The sequence below is a fragment of the Enhydra lutris genome, unplaced genomic scaffold, assembly GCF_002288905.1.
Source record: "Enhydra lutris kenyoni isolate GAN:26980312 unplaced genomic scaffold, ASM228890v2 scaffoldscaffold1, whole genome shotgun sequence".
In the NCBI taxonomy this organism is placed as follows: Eukaryota; Metazoa; Chordata; class Mammalia; order Carnivora; family Mustelidae; genus Enhydra; species Enhydra lutris.
Window position 1 is genome coordinate 65,796,541 of NW_019154085.1, and position 25,658 is coordinate 65,822,198.

Consider the following 25,658-nt stretch of genomic DNA (forward strand, 5'->3'; position numbering starts at 1 on the left):
AGATACTGGTGATTCTAGTCTCAGGTTGATGCGGGGGGCTCAGCCCGTGTCAAAATAAGGAAAACAGTGGCCCACCACGATACAATGTGTTCCTAAAACCTGGCCTAAAATTTCATAATTTCAAAGTTGATCAGACTTTGGGGTTCTGCTCTTGTCAAATAGTCTGAATGTATTTTCAAGGTATGGATAAGGGTTTTACTGGGCTTCCCATTCCTTCTCTAGAACTCACAGATGCTGGGATGCCTCGGTGGTTCAGTCAGTTAAGCTTTTTGGCTCAGGTCGTGATCCCAGGGTCCTGGGATCGAGTCCCACATTGGCTCCTTGCTCAGCGGGGAGCCTTCCGCCTGCCGCTCCCCCTACCTTTGTTCTCTCTCTGACAAATAAAGTAGAATTTTAAAGTTAAAAAAAAAAAAAGAATGCTTTTCAAATGACCTCTTTTCTCCCTTTACTATATGAATGCCAATTAACGCATAACATCAGCCTATATACCTTTTGGGCCAAAACAGCCTGCGGAAACTATGCGAGTTAAACCAATCCTAAATGAGGATAAACAGGACACACACCAAGTCACATTCCTATACTGGGAACCTCCCCCACGGTAGCCTGGAAAAGACATCATCAAAAGGCAATAACATGACCGTTACCGCAGGCTTTCTTGGGGTGTCATTGCCTGGCTGGATGCCTTTAGCTTTGCACAGCAACTGGCTCATCTTCTGTCATTTTCCATCCTTTTCAGAGCATCCTGGAGCTGGAGAAGGAAAGAATTAAGCTTTTATACAATAACTTGAACCGGTACACCCAACATATTTCTGTTTTTGGCCAAACCCTGACCACAGTGAGTAGTCAACATTTCTCTGTTTCTGATGCACATGGCAAGAACCGGCAGCAAACGTTGTTCAGCAGCCTTATTCTGCTTTCTTGGCATTGCAGTGCCACACGCAAATTCACTGTGCCGTCAGCAAGATAGATGTGGAAAAAGATACCCAGGCTCTCATGGAAGAAACTGCAGTTTCATCCACAGAAAATAAATCCGAGTTCCTATTAACCGATTACCTTGTAAGTATGGAATGGAAGGAAGTTCCCTTGATGGGGAACCTTGTTCATAGGCTGAGGAATGCATTTGAAACACACTGGGCGCAGCCGTCAAGGAAATATCTTGTTTTGTAAATGAAAATATTGATATTTTTCATAGTCGATATATATAAAACAAAACAAAACAAAAAAACGAGGATGTGGTTTACAAGCTGGGCAGTAGAAATATGTCTTTGGTGTCCTCTGGAAGGGGAGAAAGTCAAATGGGATTCTAGACTGAATCTTTATGCTCAGTCTCCTAGAGTAATGCCAGGCAGACGTGTTTCGGGACCTATAAATAATCACTGTATAGCCTGTCGGTTGTCTGTTGCTGCATAACAATTACCCCCAAACTTAGCAGGTTATAACAAGCATTTATTATCTCACAGTCTCTGTGGGCCAGGAATCCAAGTGTGACTTCCGTGGGTGACTCTGAGTCCCTCACAAGGCTGCCATCAAGGTGCCTGCCAGGACTGGAGCCATGCCAAGGCTCTCCTGGGAAATGACCTGCTTCTGAACTCACCCACATGGCAGATGGCAGGCCTCTGGTCCCCCCCCACCTGGTGGCTGCAGATACCAGCTCCTTGCCATGTGGGCTCTCTCCACCTGTGGGGCATTCACAAGACGCCAGCCTGCTTCGCCTAGAAGCTAGTGATCCAAAAGAGACAGAACTAGAGTGTCCAAGAAGGACATAAGCTAATCTCAGAGGTGACATTTCTTCTTATTCTGTTTGTCAGAAACAAGTCGATAAGTGCAGCCCAATAGTGCAAGGGCAAGTCAGTAAGTGTGCGTGGAGGGGATCGAACAAGGGCAGGACTCCTGGAAGGTGGGGATCATGGTCAACATTCTTCATGGTCCTTGCTTTTGAAAACTTCACACCATATTACAGAAGCCTATTTTGAGGGCATTTGGGTGATTCTGTTATTATATGAAACTTACTAAAAACTGATCAGTGTGCCTGGTCAGAGCCTAGGCATCTCACTTCTTTGTTATCTGGGGGGAAATTCTTTGTCTTCTTGGGACACACCTCAAGGATTTTGTGCTCCTCTCCCCTCTTGTTAGTCTTTTTTTTTTTTTTTTTAGATTTTATTTATTTATTTGACAGAGAGAGATCACAAGTAGACAGGCAGAGGGAGGGGGCAGCAGGCTCCCCGCTGAGCAGAGAGCCCGATGTGGGGCTCGATCCCAGGACCCTGAGATCATGACCTGAGCCGAAGGCAGCAGCTTAACCCACTGAGCCACCCAGGCGCCCCCCTCTTGTTGTTCTTAATTATACTGTTCTAGGAGCTGATCATTAATTACCATCAGCAGCAGGAAGAACTCCTCTGCTGTATTTCTTCCAGACTTTCAAGGTCCAGATTGAGAAGGTTCATTTCCACCATATGGAGAGCTAGCCTATTGGTCATGGCCTATAGGTTTAAAAGTGCAGCTGAATCCAACATCCCAGGAGTCCTGTTCAGGGAACAAGAGGTGAAGGAGGAGGGAAGGCAGTTAGGTTAGGCATGACAGTGGCTCTGACCAGCTCCCCCACAACCCCAAACAGCAGTAAGTGGCCACCCATTTCTTGAGTTAAATCTTTTTTTTCCTACCCTGGCAAAAATGAAGTGAATTAGCAATAGCAATGTCTGTTCCAACCAGAAACAAATGTAGTGATGGGAGTAGAAAGGAAGTTAAAAGCGCTCTTCTAGCACCTAGCTAGCTAAGTCGGTAGAGCATGAGACTCTTAAAAGAGCTCTTCTTCTTTTTTTTTTTTCTCTTGCCAATAGTGTAGGCAATCCCTGAGATGGGAAAATGTACAATGAAATACATGAGTCACTTTCTTATAAAAATGCCCCTATTGACTAAGCTGTCAATAAAATAGGGGTCATTCTTCTTAAAAATGTGTTTAGGCTTCTAGTGAGATGTAGGGATGCAGCCACGACAGTTTATCCATAACTGACATGGATAGTCAGTTATGGGTAGTCAGCCCATGGGAATTTTTGGTTTCTATGGAATGTCAGTGCACCAGAGCTAAAGACTATATATATCTCTTGTCTAAGAGAATGGACTGTATCTCTAAATGGGTAAATGGGATTTCCTTATTTTTTTTTTTTAATTTTTTTTTTTAAAGATTTTATTTATTTATTTGACAGAGAGAGATCACAAGCAGGCAGAGAGGCAGGCAGAGAGAGAGGAGGAAGCAGGCTCCCCGCTGAGCAGAGAGCCCGATGCGGGGCTCGATCCCAGGACCCTGAGATCACGACCCGAGCCGAAGGCAGCGGCTTAACCCACTGAGCCACCCAGGCGCCCCTGGGATTTCCTTATTATCCTCAAAGTAAAACATGCCCAGAATCTGCCTTTATAGACATTGGCAATAAGCCTAGACTGGTTTATATCTAGTTGCCAAGAAATGTACAGGGACTAAGGTAAGACAGGAGAACAGTCCAAGTGCAGATAAGAGGATGACCAGTGTGAAAATACTCGTAAGGTTATTATAAAGGCCGTGCTCAGAAGGTTGCATCTGAAGTTTCAAATTCCACCTTCGATATTGATCTTTCTAAAGTCTTTGGAAGAGAAGGACGAATTCAAGAAAGTTCAAGGATAGCAGTATATTCTCTCCTTGAGCTGTGCCAGCAGCGATCCATTTCCGGAAATATATTTGTAAACAACAGGCATCCCCAACAGCCCAAATGAAGTCTTGGCCTGCCGGGGAGCTGGAGCCGGAGCCAGAGTATAATGTGCATTTCTCCAGCGAGGAGGCCCTGATGGGTGGAGTTAGGCACCCTGGTTTGGGGGCTGTTGGGCCGCAGGGTGGGGTGGCGGTGGGGACGGGGTGGGCACTCCCAGGAGCAGATGGGAAGGAACACTGGGATTCAGAGATCCTGGGTTTCAAACTGCTCCTTTTGTGTCTTCATTTATTTCTCTGTCAGGGAAAATAAGACCAATCTCACAGGGTTGTTGCAAGGATCACATGTAATAATGATACCAACTTTTATAATATACCATTCACAATATGTAAATAAAATATGTCTATCTCTACCTTATTGTTCCTATAAAGGCTATTCTCTGTACTATAAATCCTCAAACTTTGTGACAGTCTATCTAAAGCTAATCTGTCCACCAACAGTCAGGATGCTCATTTTTCTCCTTCTGTATCAGCAAAGTCCTGACTCCTCTACTTCTGTCTTCGGATGTTAGTGTCCCCTCATTCTCTACGGGGTCCTGTCCATCTGCTACCCTCCACTTTAGCCACCTCTCCACCCGTCCCTGACGTCCTCATTTTTTTTTTATTCGACCCTTGAAATAATAGATGTGAACGCTCAAATATTGGTAACAGTTTCTCACATTTTATATGACAAAATCCCCTCTTCAGCCCATAAATCTGGCCTAAACTGCCAAGACAACTTTTCCTTCCACTGTGTTTGCTCAAGCAACTGGTCTGTGTATTATTCCTGATATATCTCCTACAGCCTCCTTCTGCCCTTTCTTTGTGCCATTTCTCCTGCCCTGAGTACCCTTTGCCCTCCTTCCCCTTGACTGAGAAATCCCGATTAAGTCTTTTTAGCCTCCTTGAAACTTTCATGTCCTGGCACTTGCTGAATCACGCATTCCGGTCTGCACCACTCATGAGTGAATGTGGCCTTGAATTGCTAGGTCTCTTAGTGTTATGCTTCAAGGCCTGACTGAATTATAGACCCATCTGGGAAGAGCTCATAATATCCCCAATAGCCAGCCAGTACAGGGCAGACACAACAAACATTGGTTCCGTTCCTGACACTGTCCTGGCTCCTAGCAAACGCATCATGCTACATTTGAACCTTTAAAGAACTCTAACTTGAATCAAGATTAATAGGGAGCAGGCACCTGGGTGGCTCAGTCAGTTAAGCATCTGTCTTTGACTCAGGTCACGATCCCGGGGTCTGGGATGGAGTCCTGCATTGGGCTTCCTGCTCAGTGGGGAGTCTGCTTCTCCCTCTCCCTCTGCTCCTCTCCCCACTCGTGCTATTTTCTCTCTCTTTCTCTCAAATAATAAAATGTTCTTTAGAAAAAAAGATTAACAGGGAGCCATAAAATATCCAACAAATAGATTTACTTATCAAGAAACTATGAAATAACTAGAGTAAGGCTCTTTCTCCAACGATAATGTGTTCTATTATAGAAAGTGCTCAGCTGTGTACATACAAGTTGTGGATGAAGATGTTTTCTTATTAAGCAGGTCAAGGACAGATGGAACAATCTAGAAAACTAAAGGTTATCCTGACTTTATTTTATTTTTACTCTTTTTCTTCTGTCAAGTTAATATTAAATACAGTTGTCAGTGAAATTCTCAGTGCAACTGGGAGTAGCAAACCTTACTTTTTCTCCTTCAATTGTTAAGGATCTTTTTTTTTTCCTAAAGGAAGAAGATCTTAACAGTGCAATGAATAAAGAGCGACAAGAGTCTTCATTAAAATCAAAACTGTTGAGACTGCAAAAAGATATTGAAAAAGCCTCAAGAGACCAGGAAGGTGTGTAATTATATCTGTGAATGGCCCGATCAGGGAAAGTGTTCTTTCTACTCATGGGTTTCATTCAGAGGTAGGGCGAGTCCACCTTTGCTAACTGGGGCAGGGATCACCTCATTTAAAGATTCATATGTCAGACCTAATTTGTGTGAATCAAGAAAAATGGAAAATAAGACAGGAGAGCACAAACAGATTGAAAATGACATTTGGGGGCGCCTGGGTGGATCAGTGGGTTAAGCCGCTGCTTTCGGCTTAGGTCATGATCTCAGGGTCCTGGTATCAAGTCCCGCGTCGGGCTCTCTGCTCAGCAGGGAGCCTGCTTCCCTTCCTCTCTCTCTGCCTGCCTCTCTGCCTACTTGTGATCTGTCTGTCAAATAAATAAATAAAATCTTTAAAAAAAAAAAAAAGAAAGAAAGAAAGAAAATGACATTTGGGTCTATTTAAGAGCGCTCTCCAAGCACTGTGTCTCCAGAAATAATAGCATTTTGCCGTGTTTCTGAAATTGGCTGGAATGAGGGACAGCTTGCTTGGTTTAAAACACGGTAAACCTCCTTGAGCACACGGGTTTAGTTTCCTTGTTTATTTCTTTGTAAACGATCCTTCTGAATGAGTTGGGGATGTCAGAATGGGAAGCAGCTCTAAAGCGATGTGGGTAATAAAAACAGCCCCACGCTCCTGATTCTGGTGTGTGGAGCTCATTTGATGTGGATCAGAGCAACACACTGAAATGTAATCCCTGAATCCCTGAATCCAAGAGGGTGAAAAGTTAGAAACTACCTCAGTGAGGGAGAGCCCAGCACTACGATAGTTTTGGGAACCGACCACGGATCGGGTCCCCAAGGAGGATTCACAAAGCTCATCTTGCAAAATAACAATCAAGATTCTTTTTAAACACCAGAATTTCTCAACTTTCATTAAATGAGGGTACAGGCCACCCATTCAGTCAAATTTAGTCACAGCTACAAAGAGAAAGAGCCTCGGCCACTGGGAAATCGCCCTGGTGTCCCTTCTGGGCTCAGGCTCCCCCTGCACGTGCCCCTGTCAGCTGTGTCCCCCCAGGACAGGAAGGACATCAGTGACTGAGGGGACGGTTTCATTGTCAGGCCTGGAACGCATGCTGAAATCCTACTCCAGGGACGCCGCCTTCTCAGACCCAGAGAGCCAAAAAATCACAGCAGCCTTGATGGATGAGGTAAATATTTGCAGTGTCCACTTTCCTAGATTTAATGATGAAAGTTATTTTTAGAATGCTTGTTTTCTGGGCCCGGTTGACCTCTGCTTGCCTTTCATTTCTCATGACATAGAACAATCTAGTCAGAGAGCCTCCTTGACAAGCCGTTTGAGGGATCTGGAAAAATTCAACTACTTAGACATGTTTGCTTTAGTGTCCTTCCAGGAAACCAATTGTGCCTAAAATAGAATGCCCCAAAATAGAATAATTCCATCAAGGTCTGGAAACCACGTGTACTTTAACCCCGTTAAGAGAAGTGATTAAAAACACAGGGTCTGCATTCAACAAGGCCTGTATTTGGATCTCATTCTGCCCTTTCCAGGGACTTGGGACAACTTTACTTTTTCGGTACCTACCTCAAAGGGTTATTGTGAAGATAAAGTGTGAGCTAGAAAGGGCCAGCACCGTGCACAGAGGAGAGCTGAAATCCTGGTAACTACAAAGAGTTCATTTCCTACTTACCGGTCAGCTAACATCAGGAGCTTCTGAAAATAACAGGAGAACGGAAAGCTTGGCCACAGAAAAGGAAGAGGGGAGTCTGGAGTGTGCAGCAAAAACTTCTGAGGAAAAGGGAAGAAAAGTTTAGAGACTGAGGTGGTTTTGAGGGAAGAGGAGGTACTGTCAGGAGAGGGCAGGGAGAGGCATCTCTGGGCCTTTTTGCTGAGGGCCTGGCTCACAGCAGCTCCCGCGTGTTTGTGGGGGGTCATGGACAATGCGGCCGCTTCAGAGGCACCCACAGTGAAAGGGAGGCCAGCAATGGCCTGTGGATTTTATGTAGGAGTGAAAATGAACAGATACTATGAGCTATGTGTGCTAGATACAGGTTTTCTGCTGTGACAAGAGAGAGAAAGTTGACTGGGATTCGTCTGAGAAAAACTCAGGAAGAGATACAAAATCTTTAGCAATGTTTTGAAGGAAACAGGCAGCTGGCACGTTGTACGTAGTCTGACTGACTCTTGTGAAAGCCAGGTACCTCATCCCTCTGTTCTAACAGGCAATTTCGGTCGTTCTCTGGGGAAAGGAGACAGATACAGCCAGGTACAGTTTAATCTGTTTTTTAGCAGAGGCTTCCTTTAGTGGGGGAGCTGTTGTAAAAACAGGCCTCATGCTCTCAGTGAAGAGAAAGGCCCTGAATTCTGTTCACTTGGGAGCAGAAGTCTAACACACTTGCTGGGACACATGGCTGCGGGTCCTATGAGATTAGAAAGTAGTCCATAGAACATTTTCTGTGACAGTGCAAAATGTTTGGTTTACGAATTCTATGCAAACCCTGTTTACCGAAATAAAGTCCTATGGAGCATTTTGTGATGGTGTGAAGTTGTAAGTTTATTTCTTTGGAGGTTCTTGCATAGAATTTTGTTGTTATCATTACCAGCCTAGGACATGCACTGGGATACCTGGGTACACGCTGGCCTGATTTCACACAGCGGAGGGTGCAAGGTTGGAGAGGGTCCACCCCCTGAATTCACGGTGTTTATGACGGAGCCAGTACAAACCTTCAAGTATTTGGATGCCAAATACCTTTGTAACTTGGTTACACACCGCTGCATTGGGTGGAGGGAGACTGGGGATATCGGTAGACTTTGTGTTCCCCAGGCAAGGTTTCTTACAGGAGGAAGCTGTTTCATTTAAATTCTTCCCAATTCATTGTCTCTTGGTCCTTCAAGTGCCATATTTGAAGCAAGAATGTCGGCAAGGCATGTTCTATGAAAAATTTTTGCAGAAATTGAATGTAGAGTAGACATTGCCTTCAGAGGTGGGAAGGAGCACCGCATAGAGGAGGAAGGAGGCTTGCCCTATGATGTTCTCGGATGCAGACTAGGTCTAATGGTAGAAGGTATGTGATGGGTTTCGATTTCACCTTATGTTAGCCTCCCCCACAATGCAGTGGGTCATTCCCCACCCATCAGAAGAGTTCAGTCCATGGTTGTGGTCCCCTGGCAAGGAATGCAGGGTTAGGAATCCCCATGCTGGAGGTGTGGAAAAGGGAGGAAATGATGGTGAGGAAGAGATGGGGTAAGCAGGCTCCTTCCATTGTTTAGTTTCCAGTTATCCTGACTGAACACAGCTTGACAGAGAAGCTATTATGAAGTTTCTAGTTCAAGGTCAAATGGAGAACTAGGAGTATATCTTTAGCTTCACTTATTTTTACACCCAAATACTCCAAATATTGTTTCCAGTTTCCAGAAATGTTACTGTAAACTTTTTGGGTAATATAAGACCTCACCTCTGTTAGAAAAACAGTAACAGCAGCAGCAACAACAAAACCCACTTCACACCATTTTAGTTGGATCCTATTTGATGCAAGTTTAGCTGCGCTCACAGTACTGAGCACTACGTTCAACTGCCTTTCTTCAAAGCCGTCCAAAGCTCTGCCTTCTGCAGTCAACACTTATTATTCCCTTTCTCACTCCTCAACAGTAAATTGGGTAAAGCTGTCTATTGCCACAGAACCCCCATCTGTCTAGGTTTCCAGTTTATCCTGTTCATAAGAGTCCAGAATAAGATGCACTCAACAACCACGGGTTTCCTTTAAAGTGCTTAAAGTTCCACTTTTTGCTCTCTTTAGCATTTTCTGTGCCTGTCTGCATGAGTTGAATGTGTACTTTTCTAGACCTCTCTGTCGTCTTGGGAGTTTTCCTGATATCCCTCTACCCACGCAGCTGTGCCTCATTTTCTAGAAATTTACTCACATGGCCAAATGATGTGTCCACAGACCAATTTGAAACTAGACCTTTTGCAAGCAAATGCCTACAAACTGTCATCGGTCTTAGCAGAACTTGAGCAAAGACCTCAACCCAGCCATCCCTGTAGTAACTCCATCTTCAAGTGGAAAGAAAAGGTAAAAACTTAAGAGATGGATTGTAATTTCCTGACGGGGCTTGCTGTATGGAGTGGCTTCAAGTAGTACCAGGGCAGAAGAGGCTATTATGAATTCTATATGGCATAGATCTCGAATCCCAATTGTGGAATTTTAAGATAAATTTATTTTTATTCCTTTTAGTGCAGTAACAAGAGCTCATCACAAATGAATACTTCCTTTGCAGACTAAATATGAGGAGCTAATAACACTTTGGATTCCTTCTTCTTCCTCCTCATATCTTAACTTTATTCTCTGAACAGACTTTTAGAGTAAAATTTCATACGGACCTAAACTCTGAGATAGAGGAATTGATGATGAGCGCGTGAACGCACAGGTGTCGCTCCTCCTTGAAGCTGTTTTCCATTTCCTGTCAGAAGGGGGAGCTGTAACCATCTTGTGATAAAGGGCTTGTCTTTTCTGTGAGACTCAGGACTCCAAATTGATCTCAATCACTTAGACTCCTGGCAATTTCACTTGCGTGAAAGCCGATTAAAGTTGAATGTGAGGAGGGGGCACCTGGGTGGCTCAGTGGGTTAAGCCGCTGCTTTGAGCTCAGGTCATGATCTCAGATCCTTGGGATTGAGTCCCGCATTGGGCTCTCTGCTCAGCGGGGAGCCTGCTTCTTTCTCTCTCTCTCTCTCTCTGCCTGCCTCTCCATCTACTTGTGATCTCTCTCTGTCAGATAAAAAAAAAAAAGAGTAGCTTTAAAAAAAAAAAAAAAAAAGTTGAATGTGAGGAGGTAAAGCTCTGAATGTTATTATTTGACCTGGAGCTGCAGGTCAGAATTGGAAACACGGGCTATAAAACGCTCTAATGGTCTAATTCTGAAAATATTATGGCTTCAGAAACAATTAAGGTTTATAGTAGAGTTTAGAAAAGTATTGAATAATTTATTTATACTCTCCTCCCCAAAATTCAAAGACAAACTCCTGAAGTAAAAAACTGTGGAAGAGCTAAACTTGTCAAAAATATTTTAGATGAATGTTGTTAAAATGACTTCTTTTTCCTTTTTACTCTCTAAACAGCAACAGACACATAGTTATGTAAAAATATCTCGGCCTTTTCTGATGAAGAGATTAGAGAATGTTGTGAGCAGGACATGTCCTGGTGGGCAGAGAATCCCAATTTCTTCATCTACAGGTAATCCCATGCCCACAATAATTTGGGCCTGGGTTCTGTTGGTAAAGCGTATTGTGACATTTACATTTTATTTTCAGGGTCACATGGGCATATATCAGTACAAAAAAAATTGCATTTCAGTTAGGACTGATTGATTTTTTAGCATTTGTAGCTCTCTGTGCAGATGTAATCCAAAAATGTGGGAAGGAGTCAAAAAGCGAAAGGTTGGGGGAAAAAATGTATGCTATAAGAAAGTTCCCTTAAATGACTGGCATCCGTGTTATTCAGTCTGCAATTTGCTGTCCATACATTCACCCTGAACCATTGTGAGAAACTCTGTCTCCACAGTCTTCTCCAAAGGTCCATAGAAATCTTGTCCTTTCTGTGAGAAATGTGGTGATCCCAAGACCTACCTCCTCCCTTTATTCAGCTGCCTGACCTTAGCTATTTGCCAGCCCACACCCCCCACCTTTCACCTTTTAACACTCACACACACACACTCGAACACATTCTCTCTCTCTCTCTCTCTCTCACACACACACACTCACACACACTCACACACACGCACACACGTCATTGTCCCTTGTTTATAGTTTCCAAACTCAATTCTCGAGTTTCTTGATGAGAAGTTGGCAAAAAATTCCAGGAAAACCCCAGATGTAATGGTTCACGTGGTATAGTAAAGACTCCCCATCACTTTAATTTAATACATAATACCAATATTATCTAATTACAAATAATTATTAATTATTTAATAATTTTATTATTATTATATAATAATATTTAATACATAATACCAAATGTATTAGCTAACTGATGTTGATAAAGAAGTTCATGTGGGAAACAGTTTTAAGTTATCATCTTTATTATTTTTTTCTCCAGACTCATTATGTTCCAAATTATCATACAGTTTTTGATTATATCATATACCTAGTCCCTACACATAGTAGTGTGTCATAAATGGTTACTCTACCAAGGAATGAATACTATGTGAAATTGTAAACTTTCCTCTTGAGAAAATGTCAGCAGATTTCAGCACCACACCATTCAACCACTCAGGAGCTTCTCATTCTGTTCATCTTGCCTACCGACCCAGCATTAATAATTATAACCGAATCCAACTTTCAGCCTCCGGTGTGGCCCAGCTCAGCAGCGGTCTTTGCAAGGCTCTATATTCTTTTCAAGCCAGACAAGATGATGAATTAAATTTGGAAAAAGGTAAGAATCATTTTCAAATAGTTTGACTGCCTTACCATGGTGAGATCTTTTACTTGAATAAAACTCCTGGTTTGTTTCAACAGACTTACAAGTTACTACAACATCAAATCATCTCAGGTTTATAATCACCCTTTTTGGAAAAAATAAAGATAAGGCACACCAGAAATAAAAGTCACATAATGAAAATAGCTAATATTTAGTCTGCGTTTACTTAGTGCTAGACATCGCTGTAAGCACATTGTCCCATTTAATGTTCATAATAGCCCTTTGAGGTAGGTATCATTGTTGATTCCCATTTTCTTGTTAAGAGACTGAGGCATGGAAAGGTTAAGTACTTTGGCTGAAGTTACAGGAAGTGATAGCATAGGCTTTGAACTCAGAAACCCAGAGTCATGCTTCTTATCACAGCACTAACTGGAGTAGAGTGTCAGTAATGGAAAGTTATTACAAAGGTAGCCCCACCTTTTTCTTTTCAGAGAGGTAAACATACAGGAATGTGAAGTGATTTCCTCTCATGGCTTAGGGTAAGCGTGAGTTCTAGAAGCCGGGTCAGAGAACTTCCAGCTTAATGTTTCTCCCACTTACCTCTCAGAAAAGTGGTTTATGGCCAATCTAGGAAATGACCCCCTTCTCTGTGTCACAGATTTTTGTTGAACATGGAAAGGTGTGCTGTCATGGGTTACCCTCAACATTAAATAAGAAAAAGTCACTGGCCTCAACTTTTTTTTTTTTTTTAATATTTTTATTTATTTGACAGAGAGATGACAAGTAGGCAGAGAGGCAGGCAGAGAGAGGGGGGAAGCAGTCTCCCTGCTGAGCAGAGACCCCAATGTGGGGTTCGATCCTGGGACCCCAAGATCACGACCTGAGCCGAAGGCAGAGGTTTAACCCACTGAGCCACCCAGACGCCCCTAGCCTCAACTTTCTTTGTGTGTCCAATTAGCAACCATATTTGGATATTAAAGCTAAGGCAGAGATCTGGAAATGAAAAGGTGAGTGAGAAAGAGTTGTGTTGTAGTAGAGAGTTTATTATCTACAAGCAGGAAATGGCATCCAGAACCAACAGGAAGTCATGATGGATTTTGCAGTCACACAACAGAGACACCATGTACTTGCTATTGGTTAATGGGTGCTTCCTTTTCAGATTGCCAGCCAGATTTCTAACAGGAACTACTTTTCCTTCTTGGTCAGAAATAAAAAAAAGATAAGAAAAAGGGAAATAAAGAGTAGACCCTCTCCTCCCTTCATCTTAAATCAACATCGCCTTTATTTAAAAGTTGAAAGTGTTCTGGAAGTCACTTTGTTCCTCATCATGTCATCCTAGGGTTACCTACAGCAGTAGGAAATGCTGTATTCCCACTTCCTGTGTGAATAAAAAACACATTTCTCAGATGCCACCTAGACTCCAGGGCCTGGGTTTGAGTTACATAGTCACACAATAAACTGATTCTCTTCTTTGCCTTCAGTTCTGTTGGCAGCAAAGTCTACTTATACTTTATATCATAAGTGGGTTCCTTAAGTAAACAAAACCATTGGAGGCTTGGGGAAACTGGCAACAAAATTTTAAATTATTTGTTTGAATTTCTGTTAGCAGACTGTGTCGATATGCTGACCTGAGATCTGAGATCTGCTGGCCTGACAGAACTCAGTGGAGGTAGAACTTAGGCTGAGAATGATCTTCTATAAGAAAAGTGATTTATGAGTGAGCTGGGAAGGAAGGGGGGTGGACAGTCCTTTGCCTAAGAAAGAAAATAACTGGGGAGGAGAATGAATGAAAGATAGACTGAAAAGTTACCTCAGAAGGATGCTTAAGGTAAAGGAGCTCTTAGATCCTGAAGGAAGATGATATTTCAGCTTTGATGTATAGTCAGCAGCCAGAGTGGAAGGACTTCTCTCAAGAGAGGGTTTTAGCTAGAGGATTTGAGGTACCAGGTTAAGCTTTAGGGTTACTAAGATCAGAATAGTGTTTTTTTTTTTTTTAAAGAAAGAGAATTAGAGAAGGGCCATGTGCTTCTTAGCAATTCTATGTATTTGATTCATTGCTTTAAAATGTATTGTCTTCAAATTGATATTTTATTAAAGTAATCTACATTGCTGAATGAGGGAGTGTTATGTTTCTGTGCAAAACTGTGAGTTGGAACTTTGGACTATAAAACCGGCTCATGTAGTGGAGAGAAGCTCTCGTGATCCAAAGAAAAGTCTGGTAGCTGAGACAAACCTTATAGTCACCATACCAGACTCTCTCCGTCACCAACATGAGAAACCCTTAAAACACAGACACGGAGAAAGAGTTTGATGAGAGGCCATAGGCCGTATCCAGAGTAAAGCCATCCAGCACAAGAAGGATGTAGGACCCAACGTGATTCTGTTCTTAATGAAACTATCTTATAGCATAATTTGGTTGTCCATTACCTTATTCTTTTTTAATATTCTCTGCATTATGCCTGCTTCATACAGAGGTGTTCAATAAATTTTGCTTCATCCCAATCACGTGCAGAGAATGATGCTCCCAAGTAACTCCTTGAAAGCAGAATCTCCTTCCAATTGTCTTACCCACTGGGTCTGGGTGTGTACTTAAATGGCAGAGCACCCTTTGTCTAACTAAATGTGCATTTTCACAGGCGACATTGTGACTATATACAGGAAACAAGAAGAAGGATGGTGGTTTGGTTCTCTGAATGGAAAAAAGGGCCATTTTCCTGCCGCTTACGTGGAGGAGCTCCCTTGAAACACTGGGAACTCCGCTACCCAGGCATAAGACAAGATTCTGAACACACCGCCTTCCTCTGTCAGCCGTCCAGGGCCGTGCAATAAAGACAAATGCTGTCGTCTTTACAAATGGAGAATGGAGTCTTACCTGTGTGTCACCGTACGTTGTACTCTTGCTTATTTGCTTGAAACAGAGTCAGAAGATGGAGAGCAGAGGGAGGCAGGAAGGAGCTTAGCAGCAACTAGAGTTTTCAAATCCCAAGAGACCCTAGAGATGCCCCAACACAGGGAGAGAGACAGAGCTCAGATGGTTCAGCCACTTGCCTGAACTCACACAGTTTTTTGGTAGCACCACAGAGATTAGGACTCAGGTATCCTTTTTGTCTGGCAACAGGCCAGAGTAAGCCTGTGAGGGGTCAAGCAGGGACAGGGGGGCAAGGAAGAGCTGATTAAGAAGGAGATGAAGAGCTCGGCAGAGCCTGGCAGGTCAGACCCCAGGGAGGGAGACCCAGGTTAGGAGAGGGTAGAATAGAGAATTGGGAGCTGAGGCCAAGAGGGAGGGTGATAGAGAAGAGAGGTCTGGCTCCTAGGCAGAGGAAGTCAGTGTAGACAGAATGGAGTTCCATCCTCAGCCAGCAAGCTTCTGAGGAAGTGGCTTCTTAGATATCCCCTGTGCACACCCAGAACTGCTCTTAGAAGCAAGGTCAGGTGTGAGCCAGAGATGGCTCGGGATCTGAGAGCAAGAGCGAAGTGGATAGGAAACAGGAAGGAAACAGTGCCTGAAATCTCTTGCCTCCTTGTCCCTTTAGAAACTTCATATACCAATTTAGAGATAAGAAATTTGCACTTCCCAAGTAGGTCATTATGAAAGGAACACCCTAAGCAGCTCCTTAGTGAAAGGAACCTTAAAAGCTAATGAGTCTCTGTGGATAGAAAGTTCTAGAAACCAACATTTACTGTTAAAATGGAATACTTGCTGCTTCCCCAGATGCCCTTTAATGGGAAAAGATTGGGGCTGAGAGAGGGTAGGCCACAAATTTTTCCCAAGGGGAACATTTTATTTTATTATTTTATTTTTTTTAAAGATTTTATTTATGTATTACAGATAGAGATCACAAGTAGGCAGAGAGAGAGCCCTATGTGGGGCTCGATCCCAGGACCCTGAGATCATGACCTGAGCCGAAGGCAGAGGCTTTAACCCACTGAGTCACCCAGGCGCCCAGGGGAACATTTTAGAATGAAGGAAAGTGGTATAGTAGCATCTTTTAGAAAATGACCTAAATCAGCCTGGAGATCACACTCTTCTGAATGGAGGGTTGTAGTGTTGGTAGAAGCATCCAGACAGGTTTACTCTTGTTCCAAATAGCATGACATTAGAGTAATTAAAATCCATTTCATTACTCTAGTGCCACCTACCTCTTCTTTATAAATTTATTAAATTTCACACTTTCAAAAAGGAATTTTCCAAACCAAGGTATGTATATTTTTCATACTCTGCACCATTTTACTCCTACAGCAGGATATAACGAACAGATAGAAATATTTATAGATGTAGATACCAGACCTGAAGGAGCTCCAGTAAAATTTGTTATGTGAGACATAACTTACAACCTAGAAGAACAGATCAGAAGTTTTAATGTCATCCTTAATGGAGTACTAATGAAGGCTTTCTACATGTAGAAAGTTGGCTGAATAATAGGCCATTAGACCATGAACAGAAAATTGGAATTTATATTTCCTCTTCATCTTCCTTCTTTCCATTAAGCCCTGATGTATAAAAAATTGCGTAGCTATTGACTGCAGCCTACAACGGATCATTTGTGTAGAAAAAGTGATGATAATGGTGGCTGGGCCTGGAAACTCACTGGAAGTAATTTTCAAAGAAAGATGCTCCTCTACCTTCATAAATCTGTTTAACTTTGTGAAAACATAAATGATTTTCCTGTTTCGTAACATTGCTGCAAATTCCTTTTGCGTCTGTGACATATAAATTTTAACATTCAAGAAAATACTATCATCAAACTATACATATAAATATAGTTGGGTAGCACAGACTTGTTGAATATCTTTTTATTAGGGCAAGAATTTTCTGATTGGACACATGGGAATGGTATCCCTTACATTTAGATGAAAATTAAATGTATATTGCAAAGATTATTGATGTATATAAATCTTCCATACAGAATAAAATAATTTTTAATATTAATACTTTTAAACTCCTAATTAGGCTTTCATAATGACATTCCACTGTGCAGTTTCGTATGTCAGGAAGTTTTTAGCAACGTCTACAGCCTGAAATATAAGCAGTCTCTACTGCTTTGATTCTAATGCACTTTTCTTGTTCTAATTCAGGCTGATTACCCACCAGAGCCAGATTTTCACTGAAGACATCAGAAGACATTATTCTACTTTATCTTCTCTCTAGTAGAATACAAGCTTATATATCTATCATACTATCAACCAGAAAGATCTATTCATTTCATTCTTTTTGCATTTTCAATTACCCATAATAATTAACATTTATAATGACAAAAAGCACTTTAATCACTTAAAGTGTCTTCTGATCTATCAAAAAGTAATATAATACCCAGTTTGGGGTAAAGTCAATTTTATTGCATAGTACTATAAGGCTTTAACTGATAAGTAATTTGAGTATAGTGTAACTTTGCTCTTCCCTCCAAAGAGCCCCCACCTCCCCCAAAGTCTTGATGGCCTTAGTGGGTAATCAGCCTGAATTAGAACAAGAAAAGTGCATTAGAATCAAATAACATGTCCTATTGTCCTTTGCAATGTTACACAGGAAGAGTGGATAATCCAGGGAAGATAGGTTTCGAGGCGGGACAGAGGACAAGATAGGTGGTACTGGGACTTGGACCAGGGTTGGGGACAGGGTGGAGAAGAGCAGAAACCTTTTGCAGAGGGAGTGCAGCTACAAGGATAGAGTTACATGGATAGTGTCAGGGATTCTAGAATGCTGTGATCCAGAGTGAGAGCCTCCCACTAGGCAGCACTGGGGGGTGAGAAATCAGCAAGTCAGAGAATCCAGGCTGTGCTTATGCAAATGCAAGCTCAGTTTGAGGAAACTAAGAGAGGATGTGTGGGGTACCTGCTCCTGGGAAAATCTGCCCAAGGGGGAGAGCCTAGTAGCCACTCACCTGCAGGGTCATGGGAATGGGAGGAGAGCAGCTTTGGCCTCAGGTTGGAGTAAATAGACCTGCCCAAAATTAAACAGTGAAACACTCTCCGAGGAAGTGTGGGATAAGGAGAAGCCGATGTGGGAGAGGAAGCAAACTAAACTGGCTAGAGAAAGACCTTGGTTCCACAGTTGAGGACTAATGATGGAGATCTGGGGACACAAAGGGAGTCACACCCAAGAGTGCCTAGAAGGGACTGGGGCCTGCCTTGCCAAGTATTTGCCATTTGCCCTGGCAAATGTGTTGCTGATCTCAGTTTCAGCTAGCTTGTAACTTGAGTTTTTTGGTAGCTGGGGCAAATGCCTCAGTGTTTACCCAGAGATTCCCCCCAAGGGTAGTGCTGGAACCACTAGCACTGATGAAATCTTGGATCGAGTTAGAAATGCACATTTTCAGCTCCCACTTCACACTGGTCAAAACTCCAGCCATCTGTGGTTTAGCAGGCGCACCTGGTGATTCTAATGCAAGTTTAAGTTTGCGAACAACTGCTTACTTGAATGAATCCTGAGACTAGTGTCAAAACAACAGCAGAAACTCCAGAGAAGGAGCATGGTTGAAGGAGAAATATATACAAGGAGTCAGCTCTAAAAAAGAATACCCCCTCTTTTGATCCAGCAAGTTTTTTAAAGATGAGTGGTATTGGGGACTTTGTTGAAGAAGTCTTTCTCCCTTGTAGGGGCTGCTCTACCCAGGGGCCCCTTTTCCTCTTCTTTCTCATATTCACCCTTGGCCCAGAGAAGAAGGAACACTCTGGATTGCATTACACTCTCTCAAAAGAGACTCTTCTCTTTCTCAGCCACTCATTTGATAATCTCAATGGCAAGGAAAGCATGGGATGGGTCATCTCTTGATACTAGAGAATGAGAAGCAAACAGCTTTCCCCTCTCAGTCCATTCCTCTGTGCTCCCTACTCCACCAACCAGGGTCTGGAAGTGGATAATCCTACTTCTAACTTGTGATGGGAAGGTCAATGGTAGCCTCACATGACACCATCGATGACTATGTCTTTCACCTCATTTCCTCTGATCATGCAGGCATTTTATCATCTCACATCATCACCAGAAGGTGTACAATACAGTAAGATATTTTCAGAGAGAAAGACCATAACTTTTATTCACATACCTTTTATTATGGTATGTTGTTAAAATTGTTTAATTTTATTATTAATTATTTTGTTAAGCTCTTACTGTGCCTAATTTATAAATGAATCTTTCTCATAGGTATGCTGTATATCGGGGTCAGTACTAGCTACAGTTTCAGCATCCACTGGAGGTCTTGGAGCAGATCCCCATGGATAAGGGGGTGACTACTACATTCTGTCGGTCATAATGAATAATACTGTTACAGACATTCATGAACAAATTTGGGAAGGGGGAATGCATTTCTTTTGAGTAGATACCTAGAAGTAGAATTGTTAGCTGTATATTTAACTTTAAGAACAATCCTACAAGCTGTTTTCCAAGGTAGCGATGTTATTTTGCATTTCCACCAGAAATGCATGAGAATTCCAGATGCTGCATAGCCTTGTCTGTACTTGATATTATCAGTCTTTTACATTGTTGCCATTCTAGCAGGTGTATTTTAATTTTACCACAGTTCTAATTCATATTTCCCTAGTGACTAATGATGCTGATCATCTTCCCACGTGCTTGTTGACTATAAATTCACCATTCTCATCCAACTCACTAGCAGATCTTCATGAATAAACATTTCCCAGGTTGTTGCTTGCCTTTGGAATGGTTGTTGCTTACCCATATATAAACTTGCCAGTTTATATATGGTTTCTGTGGGGCAGAATAGCCCAGGTTTCTCACATCACCCTTGTCAAGGGGAGGGTCTTTCAACTAGATTTGGAAGGGTAAATAGAACTTACTATACAGAGTGGTTGGAACATTAAAGATCTATCACTTAAATAATAGGTCTTAAAGACAACAAGTCCTTTTCCTCAAAGAGCCCTCAGTCTCACTTTTGTAAGGGCAACAGACCAGTTAACAAACACAACACACTGTGATAGATTCTATAATAGGGCTACATCAAAAGGAGTATGAGAACATTGAGGAGAGGCATTAGTCAGGATGAGGAGGTTGGGGAAAGTCAGCTGAGGAGCACACAGGCAAAGGAGGAAGGTGGGGTGAGCCATCGGAAGTTGAGAAAGAAGGTGCTGCACGTCACCACTGGAAAATACACATGTACGATATTCATCATGCACTAGGCCACAGAGCAAGCCTCTAGAATTGTATGGAAATTATTAAGAAAAGGATAATTTAAAAGCCATCTGCATTTAGGGAGCACGTACATATGTATGCCTGCATACACTTAAGCACATGGATGTGTGTGCACACTCACACATGCATGAACATCTAAATAGCCCAAGGTCAACGAAGAAATCTTAATGGAAATTAGAAAATACTAGAAATAAAATATAAGAAAGCTACTACATGTTAAAACCTGTAGTTCTAGGAAAGCAGCTTAAAAATGCTATAGGGAAAAGTAGAAAGGCTAAAATGAATGAACTAAACATCCTAATTATGGATTTATAAAAACAATAGCAGAATCAACCCAAAGGAAAAAAAGAGCAGAAGTTCATGAAACATAAAGCAAAATAAAATATCGAACAAAGCTACCTGTTGGTCCTTTGAAAGGATTAATAAGTTGAGCAAACCTCTGCAAGAGTAAGAGAAAAAAGCATAAATAAATGTTTTTTATAAGGAAAAAGTGGACATACTACAACCGCAGCACATATCTAAAAGCTAAAATTATATATTATTAACAACTTTAAACCAGTTAATTTGCAAACAAAGCCAGCCCAAAAGACAAATTTCTCAAAAAACATGCATTATCAAAACTCCTTCAAAAAATAGAATAATTCAATAATTTAATTACCATTAAAGAAATTCAATGAGTAGTTTAAAAACTTCCTACAAAGAAAACACAAGCCCACAGAGTTTTATAGGTGAATTCAAAAATAGTTAATCCCATTGACACTTTTTCAGGAAATAGAAAAAAAGGAACACACCCGAACTATTTCAAGGGTCTAGGACCTAAGATAAGCTTGATGCCAAAACCAAGGTTAATGTACAAAGAAAAATTATAAGCCTATCTCATTTATGGCTATAGATATAAAAATTTAAAATAGAATATCCACCAAATCCAACACTATTTAAAAAAAAAAAAAGATCACATATCATGGCTAAGTTGGATTTATTCCAGGAAGGCAGTGTTGATTCAACATTTTTTCAACAATCTATTGATATAAATCACCATGTTGACAGAAAAAAGATGAAAATCTATATAGATGCAGAAAAACATGATAATATTAACAAACATTTATGGTAATTACTTTTGATTAACTGAGAATAGAAGCAAACCTCCTTGGCCTGATCAACAGAAAAGAAACTGGCAAGTTTAGGAAACTACACATGGTACAATATGGCTGATGTTCAAAGACTTTAGATGGTATGCTTAAGATCGTGTACTATAGATGAGACCACATCTTAATTCTCGGATTTTTCCACAATACCATTCTGATGCTTAAAAACAAAACTTTTCACAAAACAATTTAAAGTATTCAAGATCTACCATTATAGAGATCACATTCATTTGAATCTCAAATATTTCCTCTTTCCAGTTAAAGACCTCTTCCTCAGCTGCTTCCAGCTAGCTGCTGAGAGAAAGGGAAAACATGTCTAAACTCTAAACATTGTTCATGTCGTACCACATCGTACATTTTTATACTTCTCACCAGGATATATTTACAATACCAAGAAAGGAACTGATTTTAAATAGCTTATATTTCCTCTAGTTTACTTAAAACATGGACTCTATTTCTACTTAGATCAAACCCTTATCTTTATTCAGAAAGAATCTTATTCTTTTTTTTTTTTTTAAGATTTTATTTATTTATTTGACAGAGATCACAAGTAGGCAGAGAGGCAGGCAGAGAGAGAGAGAGGAAGGGAAGCAGGCTCCCTGCTGAGCAGAGAGCCTGATGCGGGGCTCGATCCCAGGACCCTGAGATCATGACCCGAGCCGAAGGCAGAGGCCTTAACCCACTGAGCCACCCAGGCGCCCCAAGAATCTTATTCTTTATTAGCTTGTCGTTAAGTCAAGAATTGACTGCAGTGGGGTGCCTGGGTGGTTTGGTCAGTTAAGTGACTGACTTTTGATTTTGGCTCAGGTCATGATCCCAGGGTCCTGGGATATAGCCCTACATCAGGCACCCTGCTCAGCAAGGACCCTGCTTCTCCCTCTCCTGCTCCCCCTGTTTGTGCTCTCTCTCTCTGTCAAATAAATAAATAAAATCTTAAAAAAAAAATAAAAAGAAATATTAAAGGGGACTCTGAGTACAAAGAAGAGACCAAAAATGATGAAGACAAGAAAAAGGACATGAAAAACGTATGCATGAGTAGCTCACAACCTGAGCCAAAGGCAGGCACTTAACCAACCAAGCCACCCAGGTGCCCCATCTCTCTCTCCTTCCCTCTGCTGCTCTCCACACTTGCCTGCTCACTCTTTCTCTCTCTCTCTCTCTCAAATAAGTAAATAAATCTTAAATTGAAAAAAAAAAAAAAAACAATTCCCAGTAGGGCGATCTTTACCATCTAAAAATGGTTGAACATAGTGGCAATACGTGCAGGTATTGTTGAACACAACACAGAACTAAATGTCTTTGTACAGAAATTTTCTGAGTTGGAAGAGAAGCAACACTTTGTAATCTTTCTTAGCTGGGAAATTGAAAATTTTAATCCTTTAAAATATTTTAACATATTTTGTGCCAATTCTTTTTTTTTTTAACTTAAAACAATTTAGTGATTGAGTTTAATTTTTAAAGATCTTATTGTTCATTTGATTACAAAGTGTGCACTAGATTAGTCTACTGCATTTGGGTTCCATTTTAATCAATGTAGCTACTCATGCATATATTTTTCATTAAGGAAAAATCTCTTCTCTTTTTACCTCGTGTATTATTTCCATATCAGGAAGATTTTAAATGGTTAAAATTATTTTAGTTTTGAAATATACCTTCCTAAATATAATGTATAAAAAACAGCAAACTTAATGAAATAGTTTGCCTTTCATGTGTATTTTTATTCAAAGTGAAATTTTCATAATGTATCAACTTTATAATTTAAGCTAATGTGTTAATGTCAGTTCCAGAATATTCCTGGGTAGGCACATAGTGACCCTCAAAAATTAAAGTCTTTATATTTGAACAGATAAAGTCTCATACATAAGTCAATAGCCCTCCATCTGACATTTCCATAAAGACCTGGGGTGATGACTGCAGTCTACAGGCCTAGAAACTGCTCTTAATGAACCATCCAGCCCCAAAAGGCCAGGTACTCTGCTCATTGTTTCCTCGAGATCTGAAGCTGTTTTATCATCTTAGTGAAGCCATTTCCTAAAGATGGAGACAAAAACGTATTCCCCTACTTTCAAGATAGTTGACCTTTTTTTTCTCTTAATCATTATACTTCTATAGAAACACAAAGGCTAAGTTATATTATTGAAGTTCAAGTTTGTCTAGAATTTTTGTTAAGAAATTTATCTTCAGGGCACGTGGGTGGCTCAGTGCGTTAAGCCACTGCCTTCGGCTCAGGTCATGATCTCAGGGTCCTGGGATTGAGTCCCGCATCGGGCTATCTGCTCAGCAGGAATCCTGCTTCCCTCTCTCTCTCTCTCTCTCTCTGCCTGCCTCTCCGTCTACTTGTGATCTCTCTCTGTCAAATAAATAAATAAAATCTAAAAAAAAAAAGAAAGAAAGAAATTTATCTTCACATATTTCCCTACACTATGGCACAGAAATGCATGAGGTGTCGTCCAGGCAAAGCTCATGGACTAGGTGCCAGATTGCCACCTAGGTTTGAATTCCAGTTCTAATGCTTACCATCTGTGGGACTTGAAGTTACTTAAACTCTCAGTACCTTGGATTCCTTATCTGTAGAACAAGGTTATGCATAGTATCCACCTCACAGGCTGATGGAAATATAAATGAGTAGATATATGTGAAGGGCTTATAAGAGTAATGGAGACATAAAAGTTTTTTAAAAGTAATACCATTGCTCTAAGGTGGCCAGCCCTAAACAAGTCCAATTTTAGAATGAATCAACTTCCCAGCTGAGAAAACGTATCACTATTAAGTTCCATGGCTTAAGGCCATTTGTTTGGTATGCTAGTACAGTTCTCTTTATGCATTTGTCTTTGGATCCCAGCAGTAAAGCTGGCTCCTACACTGTCCTTTTGGGACTCTCCTGCTACCTGGTCTTGTTCCCCAGATCTTGCCCTACCCACCCCCTCAAGTTAGAAGTGAAGCATGGGTGTCCTTGAAGAGAAATGGACCATAAGTGGAAGGTACTCATTTCTTCTCTCATCCCCAAGCTTTATTTCTGTAACTTGCCGGTGAAAGGAACCCTTCAGAGTTCCTTGCCAAGGCAACTGGCCCAATGTCTTCACTGCGTGTTTCAAAACATTATATCATCAAGAGTTTGTGGTATGAGACATGGTTTTCCTCTAGTTTCAGCAAATGATGATCTTTCTTTAAATTTGATGTTTATTCCTTGTAAGTATATTTCAGGTAGCAATTCAGCAAATGCGTATTCACTGTAGTAGTTATCTATTTTTTTATATCAAATATCTAATCTCTCCCTTGGAGAACTATAACATCCCTACTCTTGGTTCTGTTACTGAGGTTAATCTACCTCCACTCCTGGGCTTTGGCAGGGAGCTAGTCTAATCCAAAGCATATACTTTATTTACCCCCTGATCACCAGTGATTAGTTCAGGGATTGGGACAAGCTTAAATTGCTGAGGTCTATTGTGTGGGGCCTTAACCCAGAAAAACAGCTAAGCAATGGATCCTATTAATATAATTTGAGCTCCAAATCAAGCTAGGTCCACAAAAATAAAAAATTGAGTTTAGATATGATTTTATGTATTCATTTAAATGTCAATATATCGGGGCACCTGGGTGGCTCAGTGGGTTAAAGCCTCTGCTTTCAGCTCGGGTCATGATCCCAGGGTCCTGGGATTGAGCCCCATATCGGGCTCTCTGCTCAGCAGGGAGCCTGCTTTCTCCTCTCTCTCTCTTACTGCCTCTCTGCCTACTTGTAATCTCTGTCTGTCAAATAAATAAAAATAAAATCTTTAAAAAAAATGTCAATATATCAAAAAAATATGAAGATCTGCTTAGGAAAACCATATTTTTTTGCTCATCGTTCTGCCACTGTTAAAATACTACCTTGGGCCAAGCCCATGACAAAATAGGAGAGGACTTTGTTAGGCACAAGCCCCACATGCTTCTCTGGAAACAAAGTAGCTGACGGGTGCCATTTCCCTCCCCCACTCCTCAGCATAAACACAGAGCCACCTGAGGGAAAGCAGGTCAGCCTGGACACTGACTACCTAACTTGCTTACACCAAGCCCCCCATCCCACACCATGCTCTGGTGGGACTGCCCTTTTCAGTCAAGCTTGTCTCAGTCCCAGTGCAGCAGGCCCCTCCTCCAGAAGATCAGCACAAACCCCTAACACCACCAGATCTCCCATCCAGAGTTCTGCAGGGCCTCAGTTCTCAGTTCTGGTGGAGTTGATGTCAGGCCTCATTTTGCAAGTAGAATAGAGCACACCTTGTTAAAACTCACCACAATCAGGCCAAGGTCCAGACACTGCCCACAGCAGTCAAGGAGAACCTCTGCAGACCACTGCCCTAAAGGACAGAGAAGCCAAAACACAACAGCGGAGTGCACACAGCATATAATGTAGATACTCTGT

At 41.5% G+C, this 25,658-nt stretch overlaps 1 protein-coding gene across 1 annotated transcript in view; it reads left to right on the top strand.

Moving 5' to 3' along the window:
- The window catches only part of LOC111142196 (nitric oxide synthase trafficking), a 57,871-nt gene extending 43,052 nt beyond the window's left edge, over positions 1-14,819 (top strand). Inside the window, exons 9-16 of the mRNA XM_022495219.1 lie at positions 737-835; positions 931-1,056; positions 5,450-5,558; positions 6,659-6,747; positions 9,503-9,628; positions 10,675-10,789; positions 11,897-11,986; positions 14,608-14,819. Coding sequence (XP_022350927.1) covers positions 737-835; positions 931-1,056; positions 5,450-5,558; positions 6,659-6,747; positions 9,503-9,628; positions 10,675-10,789; positions 11,897-11,986; positions 14,608-14,714 — 861 coding nt within the window. The 3' untranslated portion in view covers positions 14,715-14,819. The remainder of the gene's footprint in view (positions 1-736; positions 836-930; positions 1,057-5,449; positions 5,559-6,658; positions 6,748-9,502; positions 9,629-10,674; positions 10,790-11,896; positions 11,987-14,607) is intronic.
- The last annotated feature ends 10,839 nt before the right edge of the window (positions 14,820-25,658 follow it).